Source organism: Capra hircus, chromosome 5, assembly GCF_001704415.2.
Source record: "Capra hircus breed San Clemente chromosome 5, ASM170441v1, whole genome shotgun sequence".
In the NCBI taxonomy this organism is placed as follows: Eukaryota; Metazoa; Chordata; class Mammalia; order Artiodactyla; family Bovidae; genus Capra; species Capra hircus.
This window is the reverse complement of record NC_030812.1, coordinates 26,545,316-26,571,784: the sequence shown is the minus strand read 5'-3', so window position 1 is coordinate 26,571,784 and position 26,469 is coordinate 26,545,316. Positions and strand designations below refer to the sequence as shown.

General features: G+C 47.8%; 2 protein-coding genes across 8 annotated transcripts in view; one reads left to right on the top strand and one right to left on the bottom strand.

Annotated features, from left to right (window-relative positions):
* The window catches only part of CSAD (cysteine sulfinic acid decarboxylase), a 25,131-nt gene extending 7,997 nt beyond the window's left edge, over positions 1–17,134 (bottom strand). The window contains exons 1-6 of one of the 4 annotated variants that reach the window (XM_018047685.1): positions 17,002–17,134; positions 16,664–16,762; positions 1,428–1,564; positions 1,015–1,141; positions 847–937; positions 413–519 (exon numbers count right to left, since the gene is read on the bottom strand). In XM_018047685.1, coding sequence (XP_017903174.1) covers positions 413–519; positions 847–937; positions 1,015–1,141; positions 1,428–1,553 — 451 coding nt within the window. In that variant the 5' untranslated portion in view covers positions 1,554–1,564; positions 16,664–16,762; positions 17,002–17,134. Of the gene's footprint in view, positions 1–412; positions 520–846; positions 938–1,014; positions 1,142–1,427; positions 1,565–1,817; positions 2,350–6,785; positions 6,918–16,663; positions 16,763–17,001 lie in introns of those variants that run through there. The other 3 variants (XM_018047688.1, XM_018047687.1, XM_018047686.1) reach the window with 3 other exon arrangements.
* Positions 16,515–26,469, top strand: ZNF740 (zinc finger protein 740). Of its 4 annotated transcripts, none has more exons than XM_018047696.1 (7): positions 16,515–16,769; positions 17,647–17,959; positions 20,325–20,474; positions 20,812–20,901; positions 21,684–21,807; positions 22,103–22,221; positions 22,619–22,924. In XM_018047696.1, the coding sequence occupies exons 2-7, from the start codon at positions 17,951–17,953 to the stop codon at positions 22,631–22,633; spliced, it is 507 nt and encodes a 168-aa protein (XP_017903185.1). In that variant the 5' UTR covers positions 16,515–16,769; positions 17,647–17,950; the 3' UTR covers positions 22,634–22,924. The 4 variants fall into 4 exon arrangements, with proteins under 4 accessions (XP_017903185.1, XP_017903183.1, XP_017903184.1 ...); XM_018047694.1 differs by lacking the exon at positions 22,619–22,924 and adding an exon at positions 23,202–26,469 and having other exon boundaries at positions 16,516–16,769; positions 17,647–18,158; XM_018047695.1 differs by having other exon boundaries at positions 16,516–16,769; positions 22,704–22,924.

The window sequence follows — 26,469 nt, the reverse complement described above, 5'->3', positions numbered from 1 at the left end:
GGAAGGGGTGGTGGCAAGAGGAAGTGGCAGTGGGTCAAAACTGGAGCTTGGCTCTCCAGAACTCTCCACCCAGAAGCACAAGTGACTGGCTACGTGGCCATGGGTTCCGAGGATTTGACAAATGGCATGCTAGTGACCCAGGATGGCAGCATCTGCAGATCTCCTGATCACCCCGCTCCTCACCCTGGGCCGATCCAGAAGCCTCCCTCCACCCCCCGCCAGGACGGCAGGAACCAATCCCGTGGACTGTTTTGCAAACACAAGGATACAGGAGACTGGGCAGCTTCTCTCTGGTTTGGCCCAAGCCCAGTTGGAGAAGAAACAAAGGAGAATCACCCCTCCTGGCCAGCCCAGAGAAAGAGGATGGCGGGGGAGGAGGAACTCTCGAAAAGGCCCCCTCCTCTTCACATACCAGGACAGAAGACCCCGTCCCCAGAGCTCCAGCCCACCAGGGCCCGGAGTTTCTTCAGCACCTCCTCCTCCATGAGGACAAACACAGGGGCGATTTCGTACGTGTACCTGCCAGGGGAGGGAATGATGAGAATGGGAAAGAGACTGGGAGGGACCCTCAGAGGAGGTGGAGAGTGTGAGTGAAAGGAGGGGCTGAAGAGACAACTGGCTTGGTGACAAAGAACCAGGAAAGAAAGAACGAGAAAACACTGGAGCCGGGATACAAGAGAAAGTTTGGGAAAGGAAACCCGAAGCGTAGGAGGGGAAAGACTCTGCCAGCAGAGACTCCCCGAAAAGAGGGGGCAGACACCATTCTCCTATCCTGCTCCCGGGGTCTGTCTCCCGCAAACCCAAATCCTTTGTGGGGCAGAGGGCGGGGGTCCTGGGACGGCTCACTGGCTGGTGTTGAGGCTCTCTGTGACAATGCGCCCGGCCAGGGCATGGGGATCCAACCCTGAGAAGAGCTGGTTGAAGAAACGAGGGTGACCTGGAGAAGGGGGACGCAGGCTCAGAGCGGAGCTGGGCACAAATTCCAGACACGTCTCCCCCAAGCCCCAGACGCACAGGTCTTCACGCTGTATCGGATCACGGCCCGGCAGTGCTCCAGGATCTGCTCCTGTGACTCGCCCTCGTGCCGCAGCTCCAAGTCCAGCAGCTGCTTCAGCTCCTCGGGCTCCTTCCACTCACAGACCTAGGAGAGCACCACAGGAGACTCCGGGGGCACCGAGGCACCCAACTGACTGGCTGCCTAAACCACATCTCAACAGACAACAGACACCACAAACTGGCACTCAACACCAGTTTGGAATGTTTCTCAAGCAGCACATAAACAAAGGTAAATAAACAGAATCTGATCCAGTATGCAATCTCTGAGGTACACAGTGAGGCGGTGATGGGTTCTGGGGAGAAGCCTGGACAGAGGAGGAAAGTTCTGAGTCAGGTTTGATAGACAGGAAGAGGAGGGAGAAAAGACCCACCTTCTCGGAGGCACTGGTCCCTTTTCGAATAACCTCATCCACCACAATCCCAAACACATCCTGGAGCAAGGCTTCTGCAGCCACAGGGTCCCCATCAAGGGAGAGGAGCGGTTGAGAGTCAGCCATCAGGAGAAAATCTGCGAGCAGAGCAGGAGTTATTCCCTACTCAGCCTGCGGACCCCACCCAGACCTAACCAGTGAGACCTAACCTAACCCATTCCTCAACTCCAGAATGGGCCTAAGGCCCAGCCTTCACTGTACAGATAAGGGCAAGTGAGAGCGTCCAGGGAGAGAGTCAGCAGAGATGGGCGGGAAAGAAAAAGGAAGTTAGTGCTAAGCAGGTAGAATCCAGTGGCCCCTGTTCACCGAAGGCAAAGGTGGGAAGCTTACCTTTCTGCTCAGGTCTCTGTCCAGATAAACTGGAGGCAGGGGACACAGTTGGCTTTTTAGAGTGTTAGGACCAGCGCAGCAGAGGGGGCAAGGTATAGGCACATGACCGTGACATCACTCTCATGACCCTTGCCCTAAAGATTTGGGACAGGGCCAGCAGGTTGAGATAAGTTTCCTGAATAATCGTTAGCTGACACGATGAAGGGAGGAGAGAAGATATAAGGCAGAAACACCTCCACTTCAGGCTGGAGGGGAGCAGAGAGGAGAACCAGCAGGACATCGGACTTCCCACCGAGAACCAAAGGGCCTGGAGAGGGGATAAGAGAGAGGGCTGCTCAGCTAAGAGATAAGGGCAGGGAATAGGGCAGAGGCAGGAAACCGTAGCTGCTGACCCTAGAGGCTAAGATGGGGAGCGACCTGGAGCAAGACTAGGGAGGTAAAATGGTTTAGGCAGGCCTCAGATGTGGCTCAACCAGTAAAGAATCCGCCTGTAGTGCTGAAGACCTGGGTTCTAATCCCTGGGTTGGGAAGATCCCAAGGAGAAGGGAACGCCTACCCACTCCAGTATTTTGGCCTGGAGAATTCCATGGACTGTAGAGTCCATGGGGTCGCCAAGAGTCAGACACGACTGAGCGATTTTCACTTTCAGAGGCCAATCTCTTTGCATCCCAACCCCTGGAGTCTTCTCAGAACTGTCCTGATTTCTAAAGCCCTCTCCTTTGAAGAGAAGGAAGAAAGAAGGTCACACTGAGGGTAGCAGTTCAATAAACAAGTAGAGTCCTGTACCTTGCAGGCTGAGCCGCTCAAGAAACAGGGAGTGGCTGTCTAAAGGGAGCACCAACTGTTCACACCTGGGTGCGGGGGGAAGGGGCACCGTCTAGATGCTGATCCCCAGGCCACTCAGGAGAAGAGGAGATGGATGAAGGCTGAAGACAGGGGAAGATCTGCAGGGGAACTGGGGCTGTGTCTTGAAGGAGGACAGGAGGCATGCAGGGCCAGGGAAGGAAGGCCACGAGCTGACACTGGGGGTGAGTGTGCTGATTCTTGGGTCCGTGAAGGCACCTGGCCACTGGAAAGATCTGCAGGGACATCATGGGGAGAAAGGCGAGGAGGGAAGGGCTGTACGCATTATGGACAGACTTGAGTGCCAGCCAGGCCAGGAATCGAGATTTTATCTGCAGAAAATGGAAAGCCATTGAAAGATTTCGTGATGAAAACGATGCGCTCAGAAGACCAGCGTATAGCAGCCGGATGTGGAAGAATGAAAAGGCAATTGGTGCAAGCCAGGAAAGAGGTGACCCACGTGTGAACAAGGGAGGTGTGCGTAGGAAAAGACAGGTAGAGGAGCATGCAGGCTTAACCACTTGCCGGTTTACGCTCAATTCAACACTTATGGAATCTACATGGGAGGGGAGGGAAGGGTCAAAAATGACCCTGGCGCTTCAAGCCCCAGGAAAAAGAACAGTGCCCCTAAAAAAAACAGGGATGCGCAAAGCGGAAGCTAGATAGAAAGCAAAATTGTTATTTCTTGGAAATACTCATCCAAGTGGAGGGGACAGGGGCTACAAACACTCATTTGGGAGGAAGTCCGGTTCAGCGCTCTGATGAGATGTGAGAGAAAAGCACCCTTGGGAGCTGGGGTATAACTGAAGCCTGGTGATGGGCTCCATTCCGCCTGGGGAGAGAATGCTCAGAGACATGGCCAAGGAGAGAGCGGCAAAACCAAGGCCTAGGGAACCCCCAAATGAGGAGGCAAGAGGATCCAGAAAACATGGAAAGGAGGAATCAACCTCAAAGTGGACTGATCTGACATAATCCACTGTCAGAAGCCACTGGACCCCAAGGAATCAGTGGTCCTACGCTTAGACTTCTCCCCAGTAGATTGGGTTTGGGGAAACCAGAGGAGCTGGCCAGCCTTGAGAACGAGACACTCGATCCTTCATCAGCGCTCACTCTGGTTCCCCTGATGGGGCGTTTTAGGTGCAGAGGCTAGTAAAAATCGGCACCATAGAAGTATTCACCACACGCCTCACTCTGAGCATAACATGCATTAGTCTAATCTTCACAATCATCGAGGGTAAGTTTATGACCCACATTTAAAGATGAGGAAATGAGGCAGGGGAGGGATAAATTGTGAGGTTGGGACTGACATATACACACTACTATATACAAAATAGATGACTAACAAGTACCTTCTGTATAGCACAGAGAACTCTATTCATACACTCTAACGGCCTACATGGGAAAAAGAATCCCAATTTTTTTTAAAAAAGAGTGAATATATGTATATGTATGTATAAGATTCACTTCACCGTACACCTGAAGCTAGGGCTTCCCTGGTGGCTCAGATGGTAAAGAATCTGCCTGCAATGCAGGTTCAATCCCTGGGTGGGGAATATCCATTGGAGAAGGGAATGGCAACCTACTCCAGTATTCTTGCTTGAAGAACTGGAAGAATAGCTATGACAAACCTAGAGAGCATATTAAAAAGCAAAGACATTACTTTATCAACAAAGGTCCATCTAGTTAAAGCTATGATTTTTCCAGGAGTCATGTATGGATGTGAGAACAGGACCATACAGAAAGCTGAGTGCTGAAAAATTGATGCTTTTGAACTGTGGTGTTGGAGAAGACTCTTGAGAGTCCCTTGGATAGCCAGGAGATCCAACCAGTCCATCCTAAAGGAAATCAGTCCTGAATATTCATTGGAAGGACTGATGCTGAAGCTGAAGCTCTAGTACTTTGGCCACCTGATGTGAAGAACTGACTTATTGAAAAAGACCCTGATTCTGGGAAAGATTGAAGGCAGGAGAAGAAGGGGACGACAGAGGATGAGATGATTGGATAGCATCACCGAGGGACATGAGTTTGAGCAAGCTCTGGGAGCTGGTGGTGGACACGGAAGCCTGGTGTGCTGCAGTCCATGGGGTCGCAAACAGTCAGACACGACTGAGCAAATGAACTGAACACCTGAAATTAACACAACATTATAAACAAACTACATTCCAATAAAAAAAATTTATTAAAAAATGAGGTAACAGATTTCAGAGACAGTATGGATATAACCTGTCCAGGTCACACAGCCAGCATGTGTCTTGAGTTGGGTCTGGACTTTGAAGCCCCCATCCTAATTTACCACGTTCCACAGCCTCATACAGGGCTCCCTTGGCCAGAGCTTGCTGTGGTGCAAACACCTCTGGGCCAGGAGTGAGGACACCTCAGGGCCTGTCTCTATGAAATAAGGGCTTCAAAGAGAGAACCGCCAAGACATCTGCTGGTGTTGATCAGCTCGAGTCATTGGATACGACAAGCAGGCCAGTAGGGCAAAAAACAGGAGGGAACAACTGGTGAAGAAAGGGAGACCCCAGCCTGGACGGGGGCTCTTTCCAAAGCTCTGAAGAGAGGTCTGCACGGAAGATGTGGCTGTGTCCACCCGGCCCCTTCTGTATCCATCTGACCCAAGTCACTGCTCAGAAATGAAAGGTGGGTGCTTCCCTGGTGATTCAGTGGTAAAGAATCTGCCTGCCAATGCAGGAGACACTGGTTTGATCCCTGATCCAGGAAGATCCCACATGCCTCAGAGCAACTAAGCCCATGTGCCGCAACCACTGAGCCTGCGTTTTAGAGCCCAGAACTGCAACTGAGGAAGCCCCATGTGCTAGAGCCTGTGGCAACAAGAGAAGCCACTGCAATGAGCAGCCAAGCGCTGCAACTAGAGACCAGCCCTCGCTCGCTGCAACTAGACAAAAGCCTGCACCACAATGAAGACCCAGCACAGTCAAAAATAAAAAATAAATTTAAAAAAGGTTTTAAAAAAGAAATGAAAGGTTGAGGCGAGGGCTCTGAACACCCAGTCTCCTCCAGGGGTAATGGGGAGATGAGGCATCCATACCCTTACACTCCATACAGAATCCTGTCTTGGGGACCCGAGGAAGGAAACAGCCCTTGCACACACACAGTCTTCTTTTTAAAAAGCAACGGTGGGGAGGAGTGGCGAAGTAAGAGGGACATTAACCCCTAAAATAGAATAACAAAGCCAAGAAACAAGAATAAACTTAGGGAGGGAGCTTTCACCCCTGGCTGAGAAGATGCTGCAAGGGCCGAGCAGGGTTCATTTGAAAACTGACAAGTTTTTCTGGCTTCACGGGATCTCCAGTTCATAAATTCCTCCAACCAGAGACTCCTTTGTATCTTTCTTTCCTTTATTTACACAGCCCGGGGTGCACAGTCTGCTGCTTCAACCACCCTTTGTCCAAAATCCTCAACTCCCTAGCCCTAATGTCCTTCCACCAAACTCACCTGGCAGGATCCCACTCCAGCTGGCCGGTCCTTCTCTTACCAAATCCACCTGGACTGTGGATTCTGCTAGTGAAAAACCACCTAAACATTCAAATTGGGTTTGCTATAAATTCATGGTCTCTGTGCTCATTCCAATTAAACGTGGCAGATTAAACACATATGTTTACCACTACTCCTTCCTGAAACCCCACTAAAATTACATCAGTGGAATTTTAAATCCTGAAGAATAAAACAAATGAGAGACAGGAGGTGAGAGATGTCAATAACTGTAGAGGAGAGAACGCAGATGAGAAGTGGTAACTGGTTCAGCAAATAGCAGAAAGTCAAAGTCAGTCTGTCTGTAGAGGGCTATGCCAGAGGGATATAAACTGATTATTAGGGCAAAGGCCCAGAAAGGCTCAGGAATTTACAACGCTAGGTATCTTGGAAGACAGGACGGAGAAGCACAACTGAAAATATGAAAATTAGATGAAAATTTCTAAAAGGAACATTTAGACCCCCACTCTCCTCCCCTGCCCATTCAGCCAAGTGACTCCCCCCTCCTCCACCTGATTCCAAAGAAGCAGGAAGTAGAGAAACCAAAAGTCTGGGACTTAAGGATGTCAAGCACAGCAGGAGGTGAGGATGAAGCTATAATGAATATGGGAAGATTAGGAGGAAGCAACCTACCGCGTCAACTCCTTTCTCCCAACCAGTGTTCAGAGTCAGCGGCCAGAGGTAAAGCTTCCAGGAGACTACAGTGTTCCCTCTCTGGAGACACCGACCTCAGTGAGACTCTTCTTTCAGTCCTTGACCAATCACCTAGTCAATGACGCCCACACGTCAATAAATACATCCTCTGTGCACTTGGGCCTTCCAATATGCCTTAGTGCCTACTCTTAAATGAGAGCAGACACAGTCTGGGGCTACAGGACATTTGAGCAAAGTCCCGAATGTGAACCACAGAGGCAAAAACAGACAAAAGGGAAAAAAGGCATTTGGTAGAAGAGGAGAAACCCAGAAAGCAGAAGAAAATGGAAGATATTGAATCCATTAAGAACAAACAGATTGCTGTCATATGTACTCAGAGAAGCAGAAGCTCTAGAGCTTTAAAACTATGACAACTGAAATGACAAAGTCAAGAAAATCACACAGAAGATAAAATATAAAGAGATGGACAGTAAAAGAGAAAAGAACTTTAGAAGATCAATCCAAAAGTCTCAAGAGTCAACTAACAGAAGTTATAGGAAGAGAAGGGGCGGGGTGGGGGAGGAGGAAAATACCAAAAATTTTTAAAAAGAAAAACTTTATAGAACCGAAGGATAGACCAAAAGGATCCACTGAATGACCAACAGAAAGACAGATTATAATACTGTTTCAGAACAATGGAGGATCCAAAGACTTCCAGAGACAAGACTAAACAAACACAGCAAAGCAGGTCGTGGACAAAGGACAGAGAATCAGACCACAGCAAACTTTGCCCAATGCAGGAGAGAGGCGAAGGGAATCCCCAGGACTATGATGAGGGCAGTAACCATCTTCAGAGGCAAAAAGCAGCAGTGACTCTCCTTGACTGAACACACCTCACTGCCTGGCAAAATTACTATTCTGCTATTGACAACTCTACCTCCAAGTCTCTGGAGCTATGATTTCAAAATTTTCCACACCTCTCAAATGACTGACCCATCAATCTTGTCCCTGTTTCCCCCTCACTTCAAATTTCTGATAGCAAATAAAAAGCCATCCAAACTCACTCTTTCTGTCACCTGCACTCTGGAGCCCTCCCTTATTCAGTGTCTGGTATATACATTTCAGGCTTCCCTGGTGGCTCAGCAGTAAAGAATCTCCCTGCCGATGCAGGAGCCACAGGAGATGTGGGTTTGATCCCTGGGTCGGGAAGATCCCCTGGAGAAGGAAATGGCAACTCACTCCAGTATGCTTGCCTGGGAAAATCCCATGGACAGAGGGGCCTGGCGGGCTACAGTCCATAGGGTCACACAGAGTCAGACGCGACTGAGCGACTGAACACACACACACACAGTAACTTTACATTTAACTTTTTGAGGAACTGCTGAAATGTTTTCTAAAGTGGCTACACTGTTTTATATTGCCATGAGAGTTTGCATTTCTCCGCATCCTTGCCAGACTTGTTATTGTCTGTCTTTTCAATTACAGCCACCTGCATTTGTAAGCTCAGTAAGCATTGCCAACATCCATAGAAGTGATACCAAATGTATGAAAGAGCCTGTGTTCTCAGCCTCAGTAAGAGTGTGCTGTCAAACTTCTGAATTTTTTAAACTGTAGGAGTAAAAATTACCTTAATATAGTTTTAGTGGAACTCCTGTATTAGTTTTGCTGTGATAAATAATGGATTCAAAACTCCACTGCCTTGAGACTTCCTTGGCAGTCCAGGGGTTAAGACTTGGTGCTTCCACCGCAGGGGTGCCCTAGTTGGGGAACTAAAATCCCCCAGGCCTCATGGCACAGCAAAATGAACAAACAAACATTGCTTTACAACAGAGATTTATTTCTCTTTCATGGCTTACAGTGGATTAGCTATAGCTCTGATTCATGTACCTTTATTCCAACATCCAGGCTGAAGGAACAGCCCCTACTGGGGACACAACGTTCTCACTGCAGAGAGGAAAAAAAGCAAAAGGCAGAGAACACCATGCACCAATCCTAAAACTTCAGCTCAGACCTAGCACGTGGCACATCTGGTCAAATCCAGTTAACCAAAACAAGCCCTGGGGTGAGTGGGGTAAGGATGTATAATCCTCCCAGAAGTAGGCACTGCAAAGCGCAAGGCGATGGTTGACAACTGGATGACAATCCTCACAACTGGCCACAGGCCCTTAGGATTTTGCATTGTTTCCCCTTAGCTCACATAGCCCACCTCACTCATCTGCTTTACCAACCTGGCCCTGTAGACGGCTGAGTTGGAACCACTGATCTAAAGACTTTCTCTCCTCTTCCTTCATGGATACCCTCTTGATTACCCCTCCCATTTCTTCAACTCTCCTTCCCACTACCCCTTTATCACAGCATTTTACATTGTCTAAACCTTTCACATGTTCCCACCTCCAGCTACCTCCTCTTCTCGACCAACCTTCTTAAAACAGTTAGCTCCACTCCATTTCTTTCCTCTCATACTTTCCTGAGCCCACTACCATGCAGCTTCCACCTTCAAGGCCAACAAGAATGTCCCTGCATCCAAATCTAACAGATACATATCATCTTTATCCTACTTGACCCCTCTGGGGCCATTAGATACAGTTTGCATTCCATCTTGAAGTATTTTCTTCCACTGGCTTCCATATGACTACCCCTGGCCACTTCCTTAATTCTCTCTGCCTCTTCGCCTTCCTCTGGCCTCCCTCGAGCGCTGCTCAGGGTTCTGTTCCAGGGCCTCTTTCACTTGTGTTCTGCACCTCTCCCTGGATGCTCATCCGCTCCCAGGGCTACAGGCCGGTGACTCCTCCATCCCAGAGCTCTCTCACCAGCCCAGATCCATGATGCCGCCTGCCTAATTTGGAAGTCTCACAGGACTTCACACTCAAATGGTCCAAAAGTGGGCTCATTATCAGCCTTCTCAAATCTCTTGTCCTTGAGTTCCCTGGTTACATGAATGGTACCATCTTCTGAACCCTAAACACTAACTGAGTGCCTCCCTCCTCCTCCTTGGTTGACTTTTTTTTTTTCCTTTTTATTTAAAAATCTTCAAAGGTTACTTTGTCTTTCTCTCTCATTCAAAACATCAACACAACACTAAAACCTGGATAAAGCTTTTTCTTCTGGGTGATGTTGTAAAATTCTTTTCCTTAAAAGCACTTTAAAAAGCAGTGGTAACTTTACAGCAGAGAAACCTGATGGACACCACTTTATCCAGGTAACTGAGGAATTACATCACCAATGGTGGGGCAGACAGTCATTGTGGGTCTCCTGACGCGAGGGATGGAAAAGCTCTCAGCATCACTGCTGCCAAAAATGTACCACCTGAATTTAACTATGAGGAAACATATCTAAATTGAGGATCATTCTACAAAACAACATAGCCTGTAATCTTCAAAAATGTCAGTATCATGAAAATCAAAGAAAAACTAAGGAGCTGCTCCAGATTGAAGGAAACTGGAGACATTACAACCAAAAGGAACACGTGATCTTAAATGGGTTCCTGGATAAGGAAGAAAAAAAAAACTGCTGTCAAGAAAGTCACTGGAAGAACTGGTGGAATCTTTGAATGGCTTGATCACTGCATTGCAGTTATGGAAGAGAATGTTCTTATTCTTTGGAAACATATGCTGAAACATTTAGCAGCAAAGGAGCATAGTATATGCACTTTCTCTCAGTTTAGAAAACAATACTATGTGTACGCACCTACAAGGTTTTTTTTTAATATAAGAGCTTTATTGAAATATGATTCACATACCACAAAGTTCACCCTTTTCAAATGTACAATTCAGTACTTTTAGTATAGTTACAAAGTTGCACATGGATCACACTATCAAGAACATTGTCATCATCCCCAAAAGAAACCCCATATCTATTAGCAGTCACTCCTCGTGGATTTTTTTAAAAAACACTAAAAGTCTTCAAAATATTAACTGTGGTTATTTCTAGGTATTGGGATTATAGATGATTTTCATTTTCTTGTTTATGTACTTCTATATTTTTATAATTTTCTGTGATAATTCCATTGACTTATGTAATTAAAATAAAGATTATTTTTAAGCAACATAAAAGAAGGAATGAAGGGGCAACAAAAATTCCAAACTGTATACCAGGTTCAAGGAATGACCCCATTACATCGTGTGGTTTCCTAACTCCTAAAATTCACTCCCATCTAAAAGGTCTACCAGGTGACCAAGGTAGCCAATACCGCTCATTTCTACTATGCAGCCCAACTGGCTCTGAGAGAGGAACGGGTTCAGCTAGTTCAACAGTGACTGAGTATCTGTTGTCTGGCACTGCCCCAAGTGCTGTGTGTCTGCTTTGTTCACTTCAGCTAACAAGTCACGAAGGAGGCCAGTGCCTAAAATTAAGGCATGCTCACTCCCTGGAGAAAGGGAAGGCTGCTTAACTCCACTCAATTGGCCCAGGGCAGCCTTCAAAGAGAAAACACTCCGACCCTCCTTAAGGTGATAGAGAGCTGGTGGAGGAAAAGACTAATTTGAAAAGACCAATCTAATCGGTAATCATTAAAACACAACTTGAAAAAGTGATGGGGTGGGCCCGAAGGGAGGGTGTACCAAGGAAGCTGAGGAAGGCTGCCCAGGAGGAAGCCTGCATGAGGGGAAAGGGATTAGGGCACGTGCCTCTTAAAGCGCTTTCAGTCAGGTTCATTCACTGTTGGAGAGTGGAAGCACTGACCTCTGTGCTGCCTACTATTGCTCCAGACTCAACCCCCACGTTAACAGCGGCTCCACTTTCTGTGTGTGCAGTGTCTTCTGCCCTTCTGAAAGACTGCAGATTCCTGGACGGGGAGAGGCCTATGTCTTCTGCTTCTTTAAGCAAACCATGCGTGCATGCAAGCTTACTCATGCCCAACTCTTGGCAAGCCCAAGGACTGTAGCCCACCAGGCTCCTCTGTCCACAGAGTTCTCCAGGCAAGACTATTGGAGGGGGTTGCCATTTCCTTCTCCAGGGGCTCTTCCCAACCCAGGGATCAAACCTGGATCTCTTGCATCTCTTGCACTGGCAGGCAAATTCTTTACCACTGTGCCACCTGGGATGCCCTTTAAATAAAGCACCAAATACAACATAAGCATTCAGGAAAATATTCGTCTTCACCTTTCCCACTCTTCTCTTCCTTCCGCCAAGTAGTAGTAGTAGCAGTGGAAAAGATGAAAATTAATACTTTTTCTGAATGCCTACTTTCTATTTGGTGCTTTACTTAAGGATAAGACTTAGACCTCTCTCCCTCACCCAGGAATTTACAATCTAGAAGGGGAGAAAACACTACGCATAGGAACTGGAGCCATTACTAACGTGGGTGTTGAGCCGGTGAGGGAATAGGTAGACAGCAGCACAGATGTCTTTTGCACAAACTTGAATGAACTGTTTCCAGGTTCTGAAAAATGATGTTTCACTTCACTTACATATGATGTATATAAACCAAAAATCAGTATTAATGATACTTTAGAAGATATGCAAAGGGTGTTTTCTTCCTTCTTAAAAACTTTTCACCTATGATCTCACTTGGGCTTCCCAGTAGTGCTAGAAATTAGCCTGACTCTCATCTTCAAGTCAAGGACTCTTGTACCAGATAGAGCGAAATTAATTCGTCCAAGATTACAAAGGTGACATCTAGGCTAAGACTACATCTCTGGTCCCTTTTAAGTCTGGCATTTCTCACTACTTCTCACCACACAAAAATCCAACTGCAGCTGAGGTAAAGGCGTAAAACTGAAAATATACAACTCTAAGAACACCAGAAGGAAATACAGGGAAATATTCTTATAACACTGAGGCAGCATTTCACAAAAACCTCAACACCACAGGCAGATTTGACTACATAAAACTTGACCAAAATGGTCTTTGCTCTCTTGCAATTACTCCTTTCCTTGCAAATGTAAAAGTCACTTTAAATTCCATGCAAAGTCCTGTTTTAATAAGAATTTAACGTAATCTAAAGCAAAAACCTCGTCTCTACAATATTAAGTCTTCCTATTCACAGACATGATAAAACTCCACCTAATCAAGCATTTGGGGAAGTTCCTGGTAGACCAGTGAGTGCTTAGGACATGGTGCTTTCACTGCCCTGGTCCAGGTTCAATCCCTGGTCCGGTAACTAAGATCCCACAAGCCACGCAGAACAGTCAAAAATCATAATAATCAAGCCCTTTTTGTCTTCCACTGAAACAACCTGATTTTAATACATAACTTGCAATTTCCTTAAATTTACATCTATAAATGTAAACTTTTTTTATTGTGAATGATGTCTTTCTACGATATTTTTATGGTTGATTATTGTTCTCATTTTATTTATATAAGTTGTTTGTTAATCATACATCTGGCAATGCAGCTGAACTCACTGGCTTTAGTATTTTGTCAATTTGATTCTTTGTGAATGGATATATCATGTGAAAATACTGAATATAAAAATATGAAAATTGGCACTTCCTGGTGGTCCAGTGGTTAAGAATCACCTGCCAATGCAGGGGGCAGGAATCCTATCCCTGGTCCAGGAAGATTCCACACGCTGTGGAGCAAGTAAGCCTGTACACTGCAACTACTGAAGCCCACACGCCCTAGAGTCCACACCCTGAAATAAGAAGCCATCGCAATGAGAAACCCATGCACTGCAACTAAAGAGATTCCACCTGCAGAAACGAAGCCCCAGCACAGCCAAAAATAAATAAATAATAATAATGACTCTGGGTGGCCAGCAGCTCTAATAGAATATTAGTTTTGATTGTAAACATTCTTTTCTTGTAACTATTTTCATAGAAATGTTTCAAATATTTTCCCACAAAACACAACTTCCACTCTTAAAAAAAAGTTCAAAGATAAATGAAAAATAAGAGAAAAAATGTTAAAAGCATATGACAAATGAAAAGTTAGTGTAACATGGAGAAGATTTCTACCAATCAATACAAAATAGACAAACGATCTACTTTTTCCTTAACAGGCAAGAGATGTGAACAGGGAGTTTACAAAAACAATTAAAATGGTCAAAAAGCAACAAGAGATGCTCCACTTCACTATTAATGATATGCAAATTAAAATAATGAAATTACTATTTTTTACCTATCAAGTTGGCAACTGTATAAAAAATTCATAGCATCCAGTTTGCAGGAACTGGGGACTTTTACACATGGCTCTGAATGTGTAAACTGTTACAAACCCCTGAAATTCAATTCCACAGGACCTATTAAATTTTAAATGCCCATTTCCTACCTATAAATCTATCTATAAAAACCAAAGGATCACTATAAGGATGTTCATACAGCATGGTTTATAAAACAAAAAAACTGGAACTAACCTGAATGTTCATTGAGGATGGGCCTAGACAAACTAAAATACAAATTGCTGGAATACTGAAACAATTTTTAAAATGTGAAACTACTTAGAAGATGTGTAAAACACTTTTGTCTGGTCCACTGTGGTGCTCAAAAACAAATTCTGGATGAAATAAAAAAGTTTTTATGAACACAGAAAAAAGCCTGGTGGTATATACAACAAACTGATAAAAGTCACTACCTTCAGGAGCATGGAGTAGCATACAGATGGCAATATTTTTTTTTTGCCTTTTAATTTTTTTGTGCTGTGCGGATTTATTAAAATAAGCATGAGCTATTTTTTAAAAGTATTTATTGGCTGAATCAGGTGTTAGCTCAGCAGCCGGCTAGGGAATTGCAGCACACGGGCTTAACTGCCCAATGGCATGCGGGATCTTAGTTCCTCCACCAAGTATGGAACTCACATCCTACCCCCTCCCATTACAGGCCATTCTTAATCACCAGACCACCAGGGAAGTCCCTGAGCTATTTTTTTTTTCTTAATTAAAGATTTACTTCTGATAATCTCACTCGATTTTATCTGTTCTATGATGATCTTAAGACCACAAACATTTGCTGTCAATTGGTAAAAAAAAATGGAGTGCTCTCAGAAATGAAATCTATGTACATAAAGTGGCTGGAAATTGTCTTCATTCATAAACAAAGTTGTTTTTTTTTTTATTTAGGCATCTCCATTAATTCCCCTACACTCACAACCTGACAGCACCTAAATAAAATGGACATTTCCTTCCATCAAGTGCATTAATGCATAGTCCATCTCTAGCAGAAACTGAAAGTGTTAGTCCCTCAGTCGCACCCAACTCTCTGCAACCCCACGGACTGTGGCCCGCCAGGCTCCTCCATCCATGGAATTATCCAGGTAAGAATACTGGAGTGGGTTGCCATTTCCTTCTTCAGTCGATCTTCCCAAGCCAGGGATCGAACCCAGGTCTTCTGCGTTGCAGGCAGAACTTTTTTACCCTCTGAGTCTCTGGGGAAGCCCATCTTTAGCAGGAAAGTTGGGAACAGAATTTAAAGAAAGGCTCGGGAGTTTTCCTAATGTAGCCGGGCCAACGGGCCACCCTGCATAGCCAAATCTCCAACGAGACCACAGTTTCCTACTGAGGAGAGCTTATGCCTTTTTGGGGAGGAAGCCAAAGTTAGATGCTGGATGGTCTAGAAATAAAGGCGGAAGCGCTATGAGGAAATCAAAAACTTAACATTCAAAAAACTAAGATCATGGCACCGGTCTGATTACTTCATGGTCAACAGATGGGGAAACAATGGAAATAGTGACAGACTTTATTTTCTTGGGCTCCAAAATCACTGCAGATGGTGACTGCAGCCATGAAATTAAAAGATGTTTGCTCCCTGGAAGAAAAGTTATGACCAATCTGGTATTAAAAAGCAGAGACATTACTTTGCCAACAAAGATCCGTCTAGTCAAAGCTATGGTTTTTCCAGTGTCATGTACGGATGTAAGAGTTGAACCATAAAGGCTGAGCGCTGAAGAATTGATGCTTTTGAACTGTAGTGTTGGAGAAGACTCTTGAGAGTCCCTTGGACTGCAAGGGGATCCAACCAGTCAACTCTAAAGGGTATCAATCCTGAATATTCATTGCAGGGACTGAATGCTGAAGCTGAAGCTCCAGTATTTTGGCCACCTGAGGCGAAGAGCAGACTCTAGAAAAGACCCTGATGCTGGGAAAGACTGAAGGCAGAAAGGGACGACAGATGAGATGGTTGGACGGTATCACGGACTCAACAGACATGAGTCTGAGCAAGCTCTGCGAGATGGTGAAGGACAGGAAGCCTGGCGTGCTTAAGTCCAGGGGGTCCCAAAAAGTCGGACACGACAGAGCGACCGAACAACAACAGGAGAGTCCTATGCATTTTCGGAGGTGAGGAAGCCTTTATGACATACTGGACCGTCTAGAAATAAAGGCGGAAGTGGTATGAGGAAATCAAAGGCTTCGGAGTGCGCTGAACATGCCACGGAATCCTTTCTCAGACTGGAGCTGAGTGTACTCAGCAAGAGCGTGCAAAAAACTTCCCTCCCAGCTGACGGGTGGTCCTCGGAATCTGCAGATCTGCTCCTGATGGAAAGCTCGGGTAAAGATGATCTCGACAGAGCTACGTGAAAGGCCTGGTACGAACTATTCTGGCAGTATCTGGGGCTCCAGACTCATAAGCGAAGGGAGAACATCTGCGAGGAAGGGAAAGTGATGACGCTTCTTCAAGTAACCAACTCACCTAGCAAAACCCTCAACAAACACTCGGCACCCCAACATTTCGGGGCCTTCTTTCCTGCCCTGAATCAAGATGGCCGCGAGGGCGCGCCCGCAACACGGCGCATGCGCCGTACCGCCGGTCCGCCCTCTTCCCGTCCTTCTGCGCGCCGTCGGCACTGCCCACTCACCAGCTGCACTCCCTCGGTGCGCCCTCAGCCTCACCCCCTTTCTGTCGGCCCCCGCCCGGAAGTGGATAGTGCTGTACAGAGGAGAGGACGGAGGGGGAGGGGAAGTGCTTCCGGGGAAACGGGCCCCGGGTTGGTGTTTGTAAACTTGCCTCGGTCCCGGCGGGGGCAGCGGCGGCCACGGGGTTGGCACGGAGTGCTGCGGCCTGGAGGAGGCGCCGCGCAGCGGGGGAGACAGCGGGAGGCCGCGCCTGGCAGGTAAGAGCACGCCCCAGGGAGCGCAGCGTTGTGGAGGCAGGCGGCAGCGCTCCAGCAGCTCGCAGGCCGTGGGGCACCGCGCGGGAAGGGGGAGGGGAGGGAAGGAGGGGCCCGGGGCGAAGGGAGGGCGCTCCCGAGGAGAGGTAGGGGCTGCGCGCACACCGCCGTGCGGTCGCGTCACCGGCCGGACTGAGGGGGCTTGCTCGGAAGGGACGCGGGCGCGAGCACGCACCTTGCGCGCTCCTGGGCTCTCCGGGTTCGTGCGGCGGGCGCAGCGGCTGGCTGGCTGGCGGATGGTTGGCTGGCTGGCTGGCTGGCTGGCTGGCTCGCTCGCTCGCTCGCTCGCGGGAGGGAGGGAGGGAGGGAAGATGGGAGGGAACGCGCAGCGTTGGGCTTCGCCTCCTTGTCTTCCACCTCCGCAGCGAGTTTACGTACCTTGGGGCGGTCTCGGAGAATGCACACGTGTGAGCCGGCCTGGGCTTGTACTGCTGGTCCAGTTTCTGCCTGCTGCTCAAGCGCCCAGCGTTAACCCCTGAGCTTTTCTCCACTCCACTTCGGGTCGCCTTGATAGAGTGCGAGCTTCGCGGGCCGGCCCACTGGACACAAAAGCCCTAGAGGGCCTCCGCCCCCTTCTTCCAGTCCTAAGTTGGCAAAGCCTAGCAGTTGGCCTGCTGCAGTGCTTCCACTAGAGGCCGAAGTTACTTTTGCTCCTGTCGATGGCCTGGAGACCAGTTTCTTCTCCTGACCTAGAAAGAGAACTCTGATGTCTTCGTTGAGAGTCGCACAGAGAGCGCCTGGCAAAATAGTTCAGCCCGCTGAAGGTTGTATGGCCTGAGAATGTTGCACCTAACAGCTCCATTTCCCTTTCTGGTTTCAGGTTTCTGAAACAAATCGTGAATTTCATTCAGAGAATTCAGCTGGAAAACCAAGACTGGCAGACTTTTTCTTCAGGCAATAGGCAGGAGCCAAGCAGAGACCAGGGATTCTTGGAACGTCTATCTTTACTTTGGAGGACACTAAATTCTGTTTGAAGACAAAGGCATTTCAGTATGGCAGCAGGACTGAAGGGACACGAAAGAGTTGTTACAGTGATTTGGTGACAGTTCTTCAAACAACAGTGTCTTAAGGAAAGGTGGAGCAAGAAACTCGAACTTTTGAGTTGCATTAAGTGAGAAATCAGCATGGCTCAGGTAAAAAGCTCTAGAGTCCTCCTCCTCCAAGATCACTGGGAAGCGTGTTTGCAGTTTCACTCTTGAATGCTGCCTTAGTCAACATACTGACCAACCCAGTGAGCCAAGCTCTGTATTAACACCAGGGGGAGATCTAGAGGAAGGAAAGGAGACAGGCCACAGCCCCTGCCTTCAGGGAGCTTCCAGTCAAATGAAGGAGGTAGGCTATACTGCATCACAGGCCTTGATGGGACATTTACAAAGCAACATGTACTCAGTTTACACTTGGTACAGCAACTTTTGAGGGGCATGAGGGAGTAAACAGTCTGGTGAATGGTTCATTTGTTTTTTTTCAACAGGAATTTATTGAGCTCCTGTTACATGCAAGGCATTGTGCTGGGGATACAAAGATGAATAAAATTGACCCTGACCCCAGCAGGCTTCCAGGCTAGTTGGGTTGGGGTTGGGGGAGATGAAGAGACAATCTGTTATTTATCTTTATATACACAACACTGCCTGGTGGCTGGCTAGTAGTACAGACTCAATGAGTCTGTTGATTGAAGGAATATGCAATAATAGAGGTATGTACACCATAGAGGAGGGAAGGAGCCTTCTGCCTGGTTGAAAAAAGAAGTTGAAGCTGGAAGGATGGATAGGATTTTGCTAGATAAACAAGTAGAACAGGGCATTCAGACAAGGACAATTGCCTGGGCAGAGACTTAGAGTCCTGGGAGGATGTGGTGAGGTGGGGAGTACCGCGGGTAGTTTGCTAGTTACGGAGGAAAGGATTGGGGTGGGGGGGTGGATGGTTAAAGACAGGAGATAGTGATAGACAGCCACGTTAGGGTGAGGGAGTTGTTTCCTGGAGAAGTAAGCTGAGTGTGACTGAAGGGCTTTTTATCCCTTGCTGAGGAATTAAACTTTATTCCATAAGGAATGGGGACTCTCTGAAGAGTGTTAAGCAGGAGAGTGATGTCAGATCAGTGTATTTGGAAGGTACTTGTCCTTCCAAATCCCCTTTGTGGGGACACAAGACGGATTGGAGAGACAGGATGGCTCAACAGGTTATTGTAGTTATCTGGGGAGAAAAGCTGTCTGTAGCATCCCCGCAGCTTTTGCCAGCTTCCTTCCAGGGACCCTCTCCTACCAGCCTCACCAGGAAGAAATCACTGGCTTTCTTCCAGCTGCATGCATAGCTTCCTTCTTTTCCATGCAGAGGAGGAGCCGTGCAGTTTCTTCTTCCTTTGTTTGCAACCCACTTCACAGCATCCTGTTCACTCTAGCTCTTGAGAAGACTGCTTTTCCCTAACTGCTAACTTTGTGCTGGGGTGCTGCTTTTGTATGTTAACTCATCAGCCCTGTGAGGGTAGATACCATGGTAAACATTTTGCATTTAAGGAAACTGAGGCTTAAAGAGGTGGAGTAATCTGCCTGAGATTGTACAGTGCAAACAGCAGAGTTAAGTCTTGCCTCCAAACCTTTCCCTCCGAAGTCCTTGAAGATGAGAGAGGGGGTTCCTGGGATGTGCTGATCACCTGAAAGGAATTTCTTTTTCAATTTCTTGTGGAAGTTTGCTGACCAACTGTTTCTTAAAAGTGTTTCTTCAGTAAGAAAAGGATATTGTCTAGTGCTGGCTAAATAAAGTCAGTTTGAAGAATGTAGCAATTTTCCTAAATATCCCTTACTTAAGTAGTTTTTAAACTATGTATAGCAAGGACTGTGAGAAATATGAATATGCATACGTGAATGGTGAGGACGGGGAGGAGGAGGAGAAATTGTATATGCAACTCCAAAGGTCTTCCCAAGTGGTTTAATTTTTATCTTTGTTATAAAATATAAAATTTTTATATTTGACAACACTTAGAGAATTTTAAATCTAAGGGGAGAAATGACCTGATTTTACTGATACGCGTTTGTAGAGCTTGAGACTGTACATTTGGCACCAGTGAGATCTGCCAGTCAGAAGCGGGTTCTGTGTAACTAAGTGTCATCAAGAAGGAAAGAAGGAAGTTCCCCTAGAAATCTCCCATGTCAGTGGGTCAGCAGGACAGACTCTTGGTATTTCTAAGCCTCGTGTAGCTTCAGAGTAGTATATGGATACACACTTTACCCAGCACAGTGCTAATGATAAAAGTGTCAGTAGCATCTGATTATTCTCTTGGTCCGTGTCTGAATGCTGACAGCTGACAAAATGAATAACTAGTCCTGGTGAGATGAGTTAGGGAGGACTCTCGAAGGAAGCAGGGTTTTGTGGTGAGGAGGGACGCTCCTTGGAGAGAAGCCGCACATTAGTAGCTGGGTGTTTAAGGTAGTTCTTTGGAAATTGGCAGTCTGTTCTTGCCCTGCCCTGCCAGGTGACCTGACACCTCATCTCCTTTCAACTTAGGCAAGTCTCCTGGCTTGTGAAGGCCTAGCAGGTGTGAGTTTGGTTCCCACTGCAGCCAGCAAGAAGATGATGCTGAGCCAGATTGCCAGCAAGCAGGCCGAGAATGGAGAGCGGGCAGGTAGCCCTGATGTGCTGAGGTGCTCGAGTCAGGTACAGCACTTGAGTCCATTGCGGCACCTGGGGGTCGGGTGGCCCAAGCTCTCTGCCAGGAGATGCCCAGCTTTGAGTTCTCAGTGCTTCTGTTTAGGGAAGTGGGAAAGGGGATACAGCTGGGCCATGAGTATGGGTATTTTAGAGGGTACAGGAAAGGAAGGTCTTTCCTGTACAACAGCTCATTAAAACCAAGGTACTTGGAGAGGAGATGGATGCGTACTTTCTCTAAACCTCTGGGGCAGGTGATTCACAAGTTGTCTCAAAGCACCTTTTTTGGCCTCCTGTCTTGTGTTCTGAGGTTGACTGTGCATTTAGATTTGATTTGTATTTAAAGGGCCACCGAAAAGACAGTGATAAATCCCGGAGCCGCAAAGACGATGACAGCTTGGCTGAGGCCTCTCATTCAAAAAAGACTGTTAAAAAGGCAGGTAATGGGGAATTCCTTGGCAGTCCAATGATTAGGACTCCACGCTTTCATTGTTGAATGCTCGGGTCCATTCCCTGGCCAGGGAACTGAGATCCCACAAGTCACGCAGAGTGGCCAAAAAAAGAAGAAGAAGGCAGGTAATGGGGAAACCCCCAAACTGACTCAGTTTGGGAATAAGGCAGCCCTCTTCTTTCTTACACACTCCCCTGGTGGCTCAGGGGTTAAAGCATCTGCCTCCAATGCGGGAGACCCGGGTTCGATCCTTGGGTCAGGAAGATCCCCTGGAGAAGGAAATGGCAATCCACTCCAGTATTCTTGCCTGGAGAATCCCATGGACGGAGAAGCCTAGTAGGTTACAGTCCACGGGGTCGCAAAGAGTCGGACACAACTGAGCGTCTCTCTGGCTCAGCCCTGAGGTCTCCTCAGGGCTGGTGAGTGAGCCACCCTGACCCCATCCAGAGACCACTTTGGCAATTGATCTCTGCCCTCTGTGAAACATCCTTGGTAAGGGGAGGGTCGGGGGAGCATGAGGTCCTGTGGCAGAGGGGCAGGCAGTCTCCCTCTAAGGTCAGTTCAGAGTGCGAGGTTTGACCAAGCAGACAGCTTGCTCACCCTACCTTCTTCCTCCAAGGGTCTCTTAACTCTGAGGGATATGGGAGATGACAGCATCAGAGAAGTTACTTTGTCCAGCAGTTGAAAATAGGGCCAGGGCAGAATGGAGGCAAGAAGGGGGCAGAGGGATAGGATAGCCTCATGACGTGCCTGACTCTTGCCCCCAGGTGGTGGTAGTGGAACAAAATGGTTCTTTTCAAGTAAAGATTCCCAAAAATTTTGTTTGTGAACACTGCTTTGGAGCCTTTAGGAGCAGTTACCACCTCAAGAGGCACATCCTTATTCATACCGGTAAGTGTCTTGCTCATGTTCAGAGGGGGAGCGTAGTCCGTAGTTTCTATTATGTTTGTGTGTAGCTTCTGTTGGGTTTATTTTAAGGAGTAACTATTAGAAATAGGGGAAGAAGGTAAGTGAATGAGGCGGAAGAGATTGTATGTATCTGGTGTTGCTGAGACAGCAGCTTTGGGGACCTTTCCCCATTAGCTGTTTACACATTACTAAAAGGTAAAGATTTCTGGGAAAATAACTGGAGTGAGGTCCCTGCCATGTATACCTCCTGATGCTCCCTTCTCTCTGATTGGGCCAGGTGAGAAGCCATTTGAGTGTGACATATGTGATATGCGTTTCATCCAGAAGTACCACCTGGAGCGTCACAAGCGTGTACACAGTGGGGAAAAGCCCTACCAGTGTGAACGGTGTCACCAGGTAAGCTCACGTGTCATGCATTCACACCCACACACAAACTTTCTTCCCCAATAGCCAGGGCTCGCCCCCACTCCCTGCTTGACAAGGGGCCATCTCACATTCCTGGCCATGATGGTGTTAGTACATCGGGGTGAGGTATATCTTTCTGGCCTTATATAGATATACCTTTCTGGTCCCTTGGGGAGGAACCATTAGAATAATTGTTAATAATAGCGTTTCTTGAGTGCTTACTGTGCACCAGGCACAGTGAGACCGTGTATGACGTTAACTTCACATTAACTCTGTGAGGTAGCTTTGTTGCCTTCATTTTGCCCATGGGAAAATTGAGGTTTAGAGAGGTTGGGTTTCCCAAGGACACAGCAGATCAGGGATAGAGACGCATTGAATGGAACTTCAGGACAGGTGCACTTAGGAGGAAGAGAGAAAAATTCCTGCCCTGGGGGAGCGGTCAATATCTGATGTATTGTGACTGTAAAATCCAGGACCAAAAGGAGACAAGAACAAGAGAGGAGAAATGATAACAGTGAACACTGGATGCTTTGCTGGGTCTCAAGCTTTGTTCCACACTCTCAGGTTGTATCTGTAGAACACTAGAATGAAAGCTCTGTGGGGCAGAGACTTTGTCCCTCTGGTTCTCCCCTCTGTCCTCAGCCCCAGGAACTGTACCTGCCTTGAGATACTGAATAAATACATGATAAATGAAGCAGCCGCTCTGTGAGTAGGTACCTTTAGTCCCATTTTACAGATGCGTGAACACATTCAGAGCTGAGATAGATTGCCCAGGGTTGCATGGCTCCTGCGCGCTAGGCCAGGATTGAGACTTCAGCGTTGTGTTCCTAACCACTGTGCACTCATGCTGTCTGTACATGCCAAGGGAACGTAGAATGGGACCTGCGCCTCTCTCATTTGGGAAGGACAGCTCTAGCCAATAGGTAACCACGTTTCTTCTCTCAGGCGCTTAACCCTCCGTTTCTTCTCAGTGTTTTTCTCGGACAGATCGATTACTCAGACACAAACGGATGTGCCAAGGGTGCCAGTCCAAGACTTCCGACGGGCAGTTTTCTCTCTAGGCGCAGGGGCCCCGGGTGGTGGGAGTGATCAGAAGAATCCACCGAAGAGTGCACCCCCTCTGGTCGGATGGTCCCACCGCCGCCCCGTCTGTATCTGTCTCCCTCCTGAAGGAGTGGACCCAGGAGACCGGAAGAGTGCATCAGGGGACGGCAGGCCCCAGAGCTTCAGCTCTGTAAATAATCTGAGACTCTGAGTATCTTGGGAAAGTTCCTTCAGCATTCCTGGGTAGGGAAGCTAGTCCCCAGACCCTCGGCTGAGGTCACAGGTGGGGACTCAAGGTGCAGGACCAAGACTGAAGTGTGGCTCCCACAGCCCTGGACTCCTGCTGGCAGCTGAAACGGAGGAGACTGGGGAGAGGGGTGGGTTGGTTCTGTTCTTGTTGTTGTTTATCCAAAAGCAGTTTCAACAGGCACACTGTGGAAATAGGTAACATGGAGGGATAGAGTCCTGGTCAAAGCAGGGACTATGGCTGGTCCAGCCCGCCCCCAAATTTGAGTTTTTAGTTGCAGTTGATCCTTGATGTTCCACAGCCCTGTACCTCACCTCCTGTTTGAAGGAGAATAGGATCAGGGATGGCAGCTGTGCTTACTTTGGCCTCCTTATCCACTGTAGGGACAAAAGGAAGAGCAGTGAGGGGACCAGACAAGGGCTGGATCCAGGAAGACTGGGCAGGTACCTCTCATTTCCTTCAGGGAAGAGCAGAAGTTGTGGCCCGGGCTATTGCAGTGGCCGGTGCCACACTGGTACCTAATGGGGTCAGCTCAAGTGCCTTTTGGAGGAAACTTGGGTGAGCGTGGCCCTTGAAGCCCCTTCCCTTTCTCTCTCTGGGTAGTTGATTTTGGAGATAGTTTTTGGCTACCTCGCTGATACTGACTCCTAAGCCAGACAGAGGTGTTGAGCAAGGAGTCGTGGATGTCACAGTGGGTTCTTTCTCCTTGTGCCCTCTTAGGAACCACCCAAGACTAACCCCAAGTTCGGTGACAGCTGTTCAAGAAACAGAGAAATTTGGTGTCCCCTGACGTGACTGTTGAGCAGCGTTGAGCTGATCTTCTCGCTCACGTCCTATCACTGTATTCAGGTAGAGGAGATAGGGGTCTAGCTTTTGGTCCCAAAGGAAAAGATCTTGGCTTCCTTCTTGATGGCCGTCCCTACACAACAAAGGACTGTGGGGGGGTGGGGGGGTCTGCAGAGAAAACACTGAAAGAGGAACCTAATGTAGGTTTTACTGTTAACTATATTCTTTGCTCTTCTCTGCTCCAACACCACCACCTTATCTACACCCTCCCCAGAAGTGATCAGGGGTGTATGAGTGAGTGTGTGTGTGGTATGTGAGTGTTCGTGTTTGTATGCTTGGAGATGGCATATTGAGCCAAACCCTTCTCTAGCCCCAGCTCGGGAGGATGAGCATGAAACAGCTTCTCCTGACTGCCCCTCCCCCGAAACCTGAAGGCCTGAACCTTGAGGTTCAAGAGGAGCTGAAGAACTCAGCTTGAGGGGACTGGAGGGCTTCGTTTTGGAGGGTTTTTTTTTAAGATTGATTCAACAGACTGCTGGTTAGGATGTTGCTAACCCAAGCCAGGGCTTGTGAATATGAATTTTCTAAAGTGAAATAAAAACCCTCTTTCTTCCTGCTAAGGAAAGGATCCTTATGGGAGGTTCTGGGGGTTTGGTTGACTCCCAGGTTGTGGGTTGTCCTGACCTATGAGGGTGTGGTGAGTAATTACAGAAGAATCATGGAAATTTGGTGAACCTGACTGGGCTGTCGGGGGAGGGGGGTCTGAGATGGCAGTCTGCAGGAAGTGATTTCCTTTCGCAGAAAAGGTAGGCAGCAGCACACTCCTGTTGCCTGTTCTGAAGGAGATGGGGGGGTCTCCATTCCTCTGAGGTGTGAGGATTTGGGGGAAAGAAGGGAAGCGTGGCACCCTTAGCTCTTCCCTGACAGCATCTGAGATCCTGTGGGGAAACACTGGGGAATGTGCCTGCAGCCTGCTCTCGCCTGGTTTTGTGTTGGCATGTTTGACATGGTCCAGAAACTAGACGGTGAGTCCTGAAACCAGCCCTTCTTGGTCCCTGCAAGTAGGGCCTCTTTCTGCATGTGAGCCAGGCCCTCTCTGTTAGAGAGCTCTGCTGGGGGCTAGTGTTTGTCTTGGACACACTTAGAAAACTCCTTCCAGACGATGCTTTTAAAAAGTGGAAGACTGCTCCCTGCCACCTGTAGCTAGTCAGCTTAGGATTGGGGGTGTGTGTGGAGAGAATCACATTAGTGAGGTGTGCCCCTGCATGTGCGAATGTGTGTTTAGGTCCGAATGTGCCCTAGCCCCCTACAGGCCTCAGCTTCCTGCTTGGATGTGTGGGGGAGAGGGAACTTCTAAGCATATGTGCAGAGAGCCATACCAGAACCACCCCTGCCGAGGACTGGGTGAGTGGAAACTCAGGAGCAGGTGATTAGCTCAGTTGTCCAGGTGCTGATGTTCATGAGGCCATGGATTTGTGAGGAGAGGGGAACGGAGAGGCAGAAGGAGTGACTTAGCGCCCAAGAGTCCCACTTACATCCCAGGGAGATCACAGACCTCTGCAAAGGCTCCTGGGCCCAACATTCCACCCCTCTGCTGGGTGGGGTCTAGCACTGGAAAGATGCCTCAGGTGTGTCTGGAGTGAAGGGAACGGCAGTGGGGCCAGCTCTTAAGAGACCAGGACATGGGATTCGGGGACCTGGGAAAGAGTAGCGCCAGTTCCTGGGTGGGCTGCTGGACAGGACCCCACCAGCCCTGCCCTTCCCAGCACCTCAAGTCTTTTCCGTCCACCCCGCCTCCAACAACCTCTTGTCATCACTTAGCTACTGATTGTGCCCCATGGCTTGACGTTGGAGGGTTAAATGAGGTGTGGGGTCCCACCACAACTTTTAACCCTCTCCCCAGATGTTCTCTGCCTCTATGTGGCCCTGGGGCTTTTATCTTAATCCCTCCCACCCCACCCTTTCTCTCCACCTTTTTTTTTTTTAATATACTTATTTTGCTATTAGGGGAGGGGAATATCAAATGAACAAGATCACTTTTAAATGGTAGTTTTTATAAGATGTTATAAACTTGTATCTTTTTACCATTAAAGTGCAGTGTATGTTCCTTCGTGATATATTTAGGATATTTAAATAAAAAAAACAGGGCTTTTGTACATACT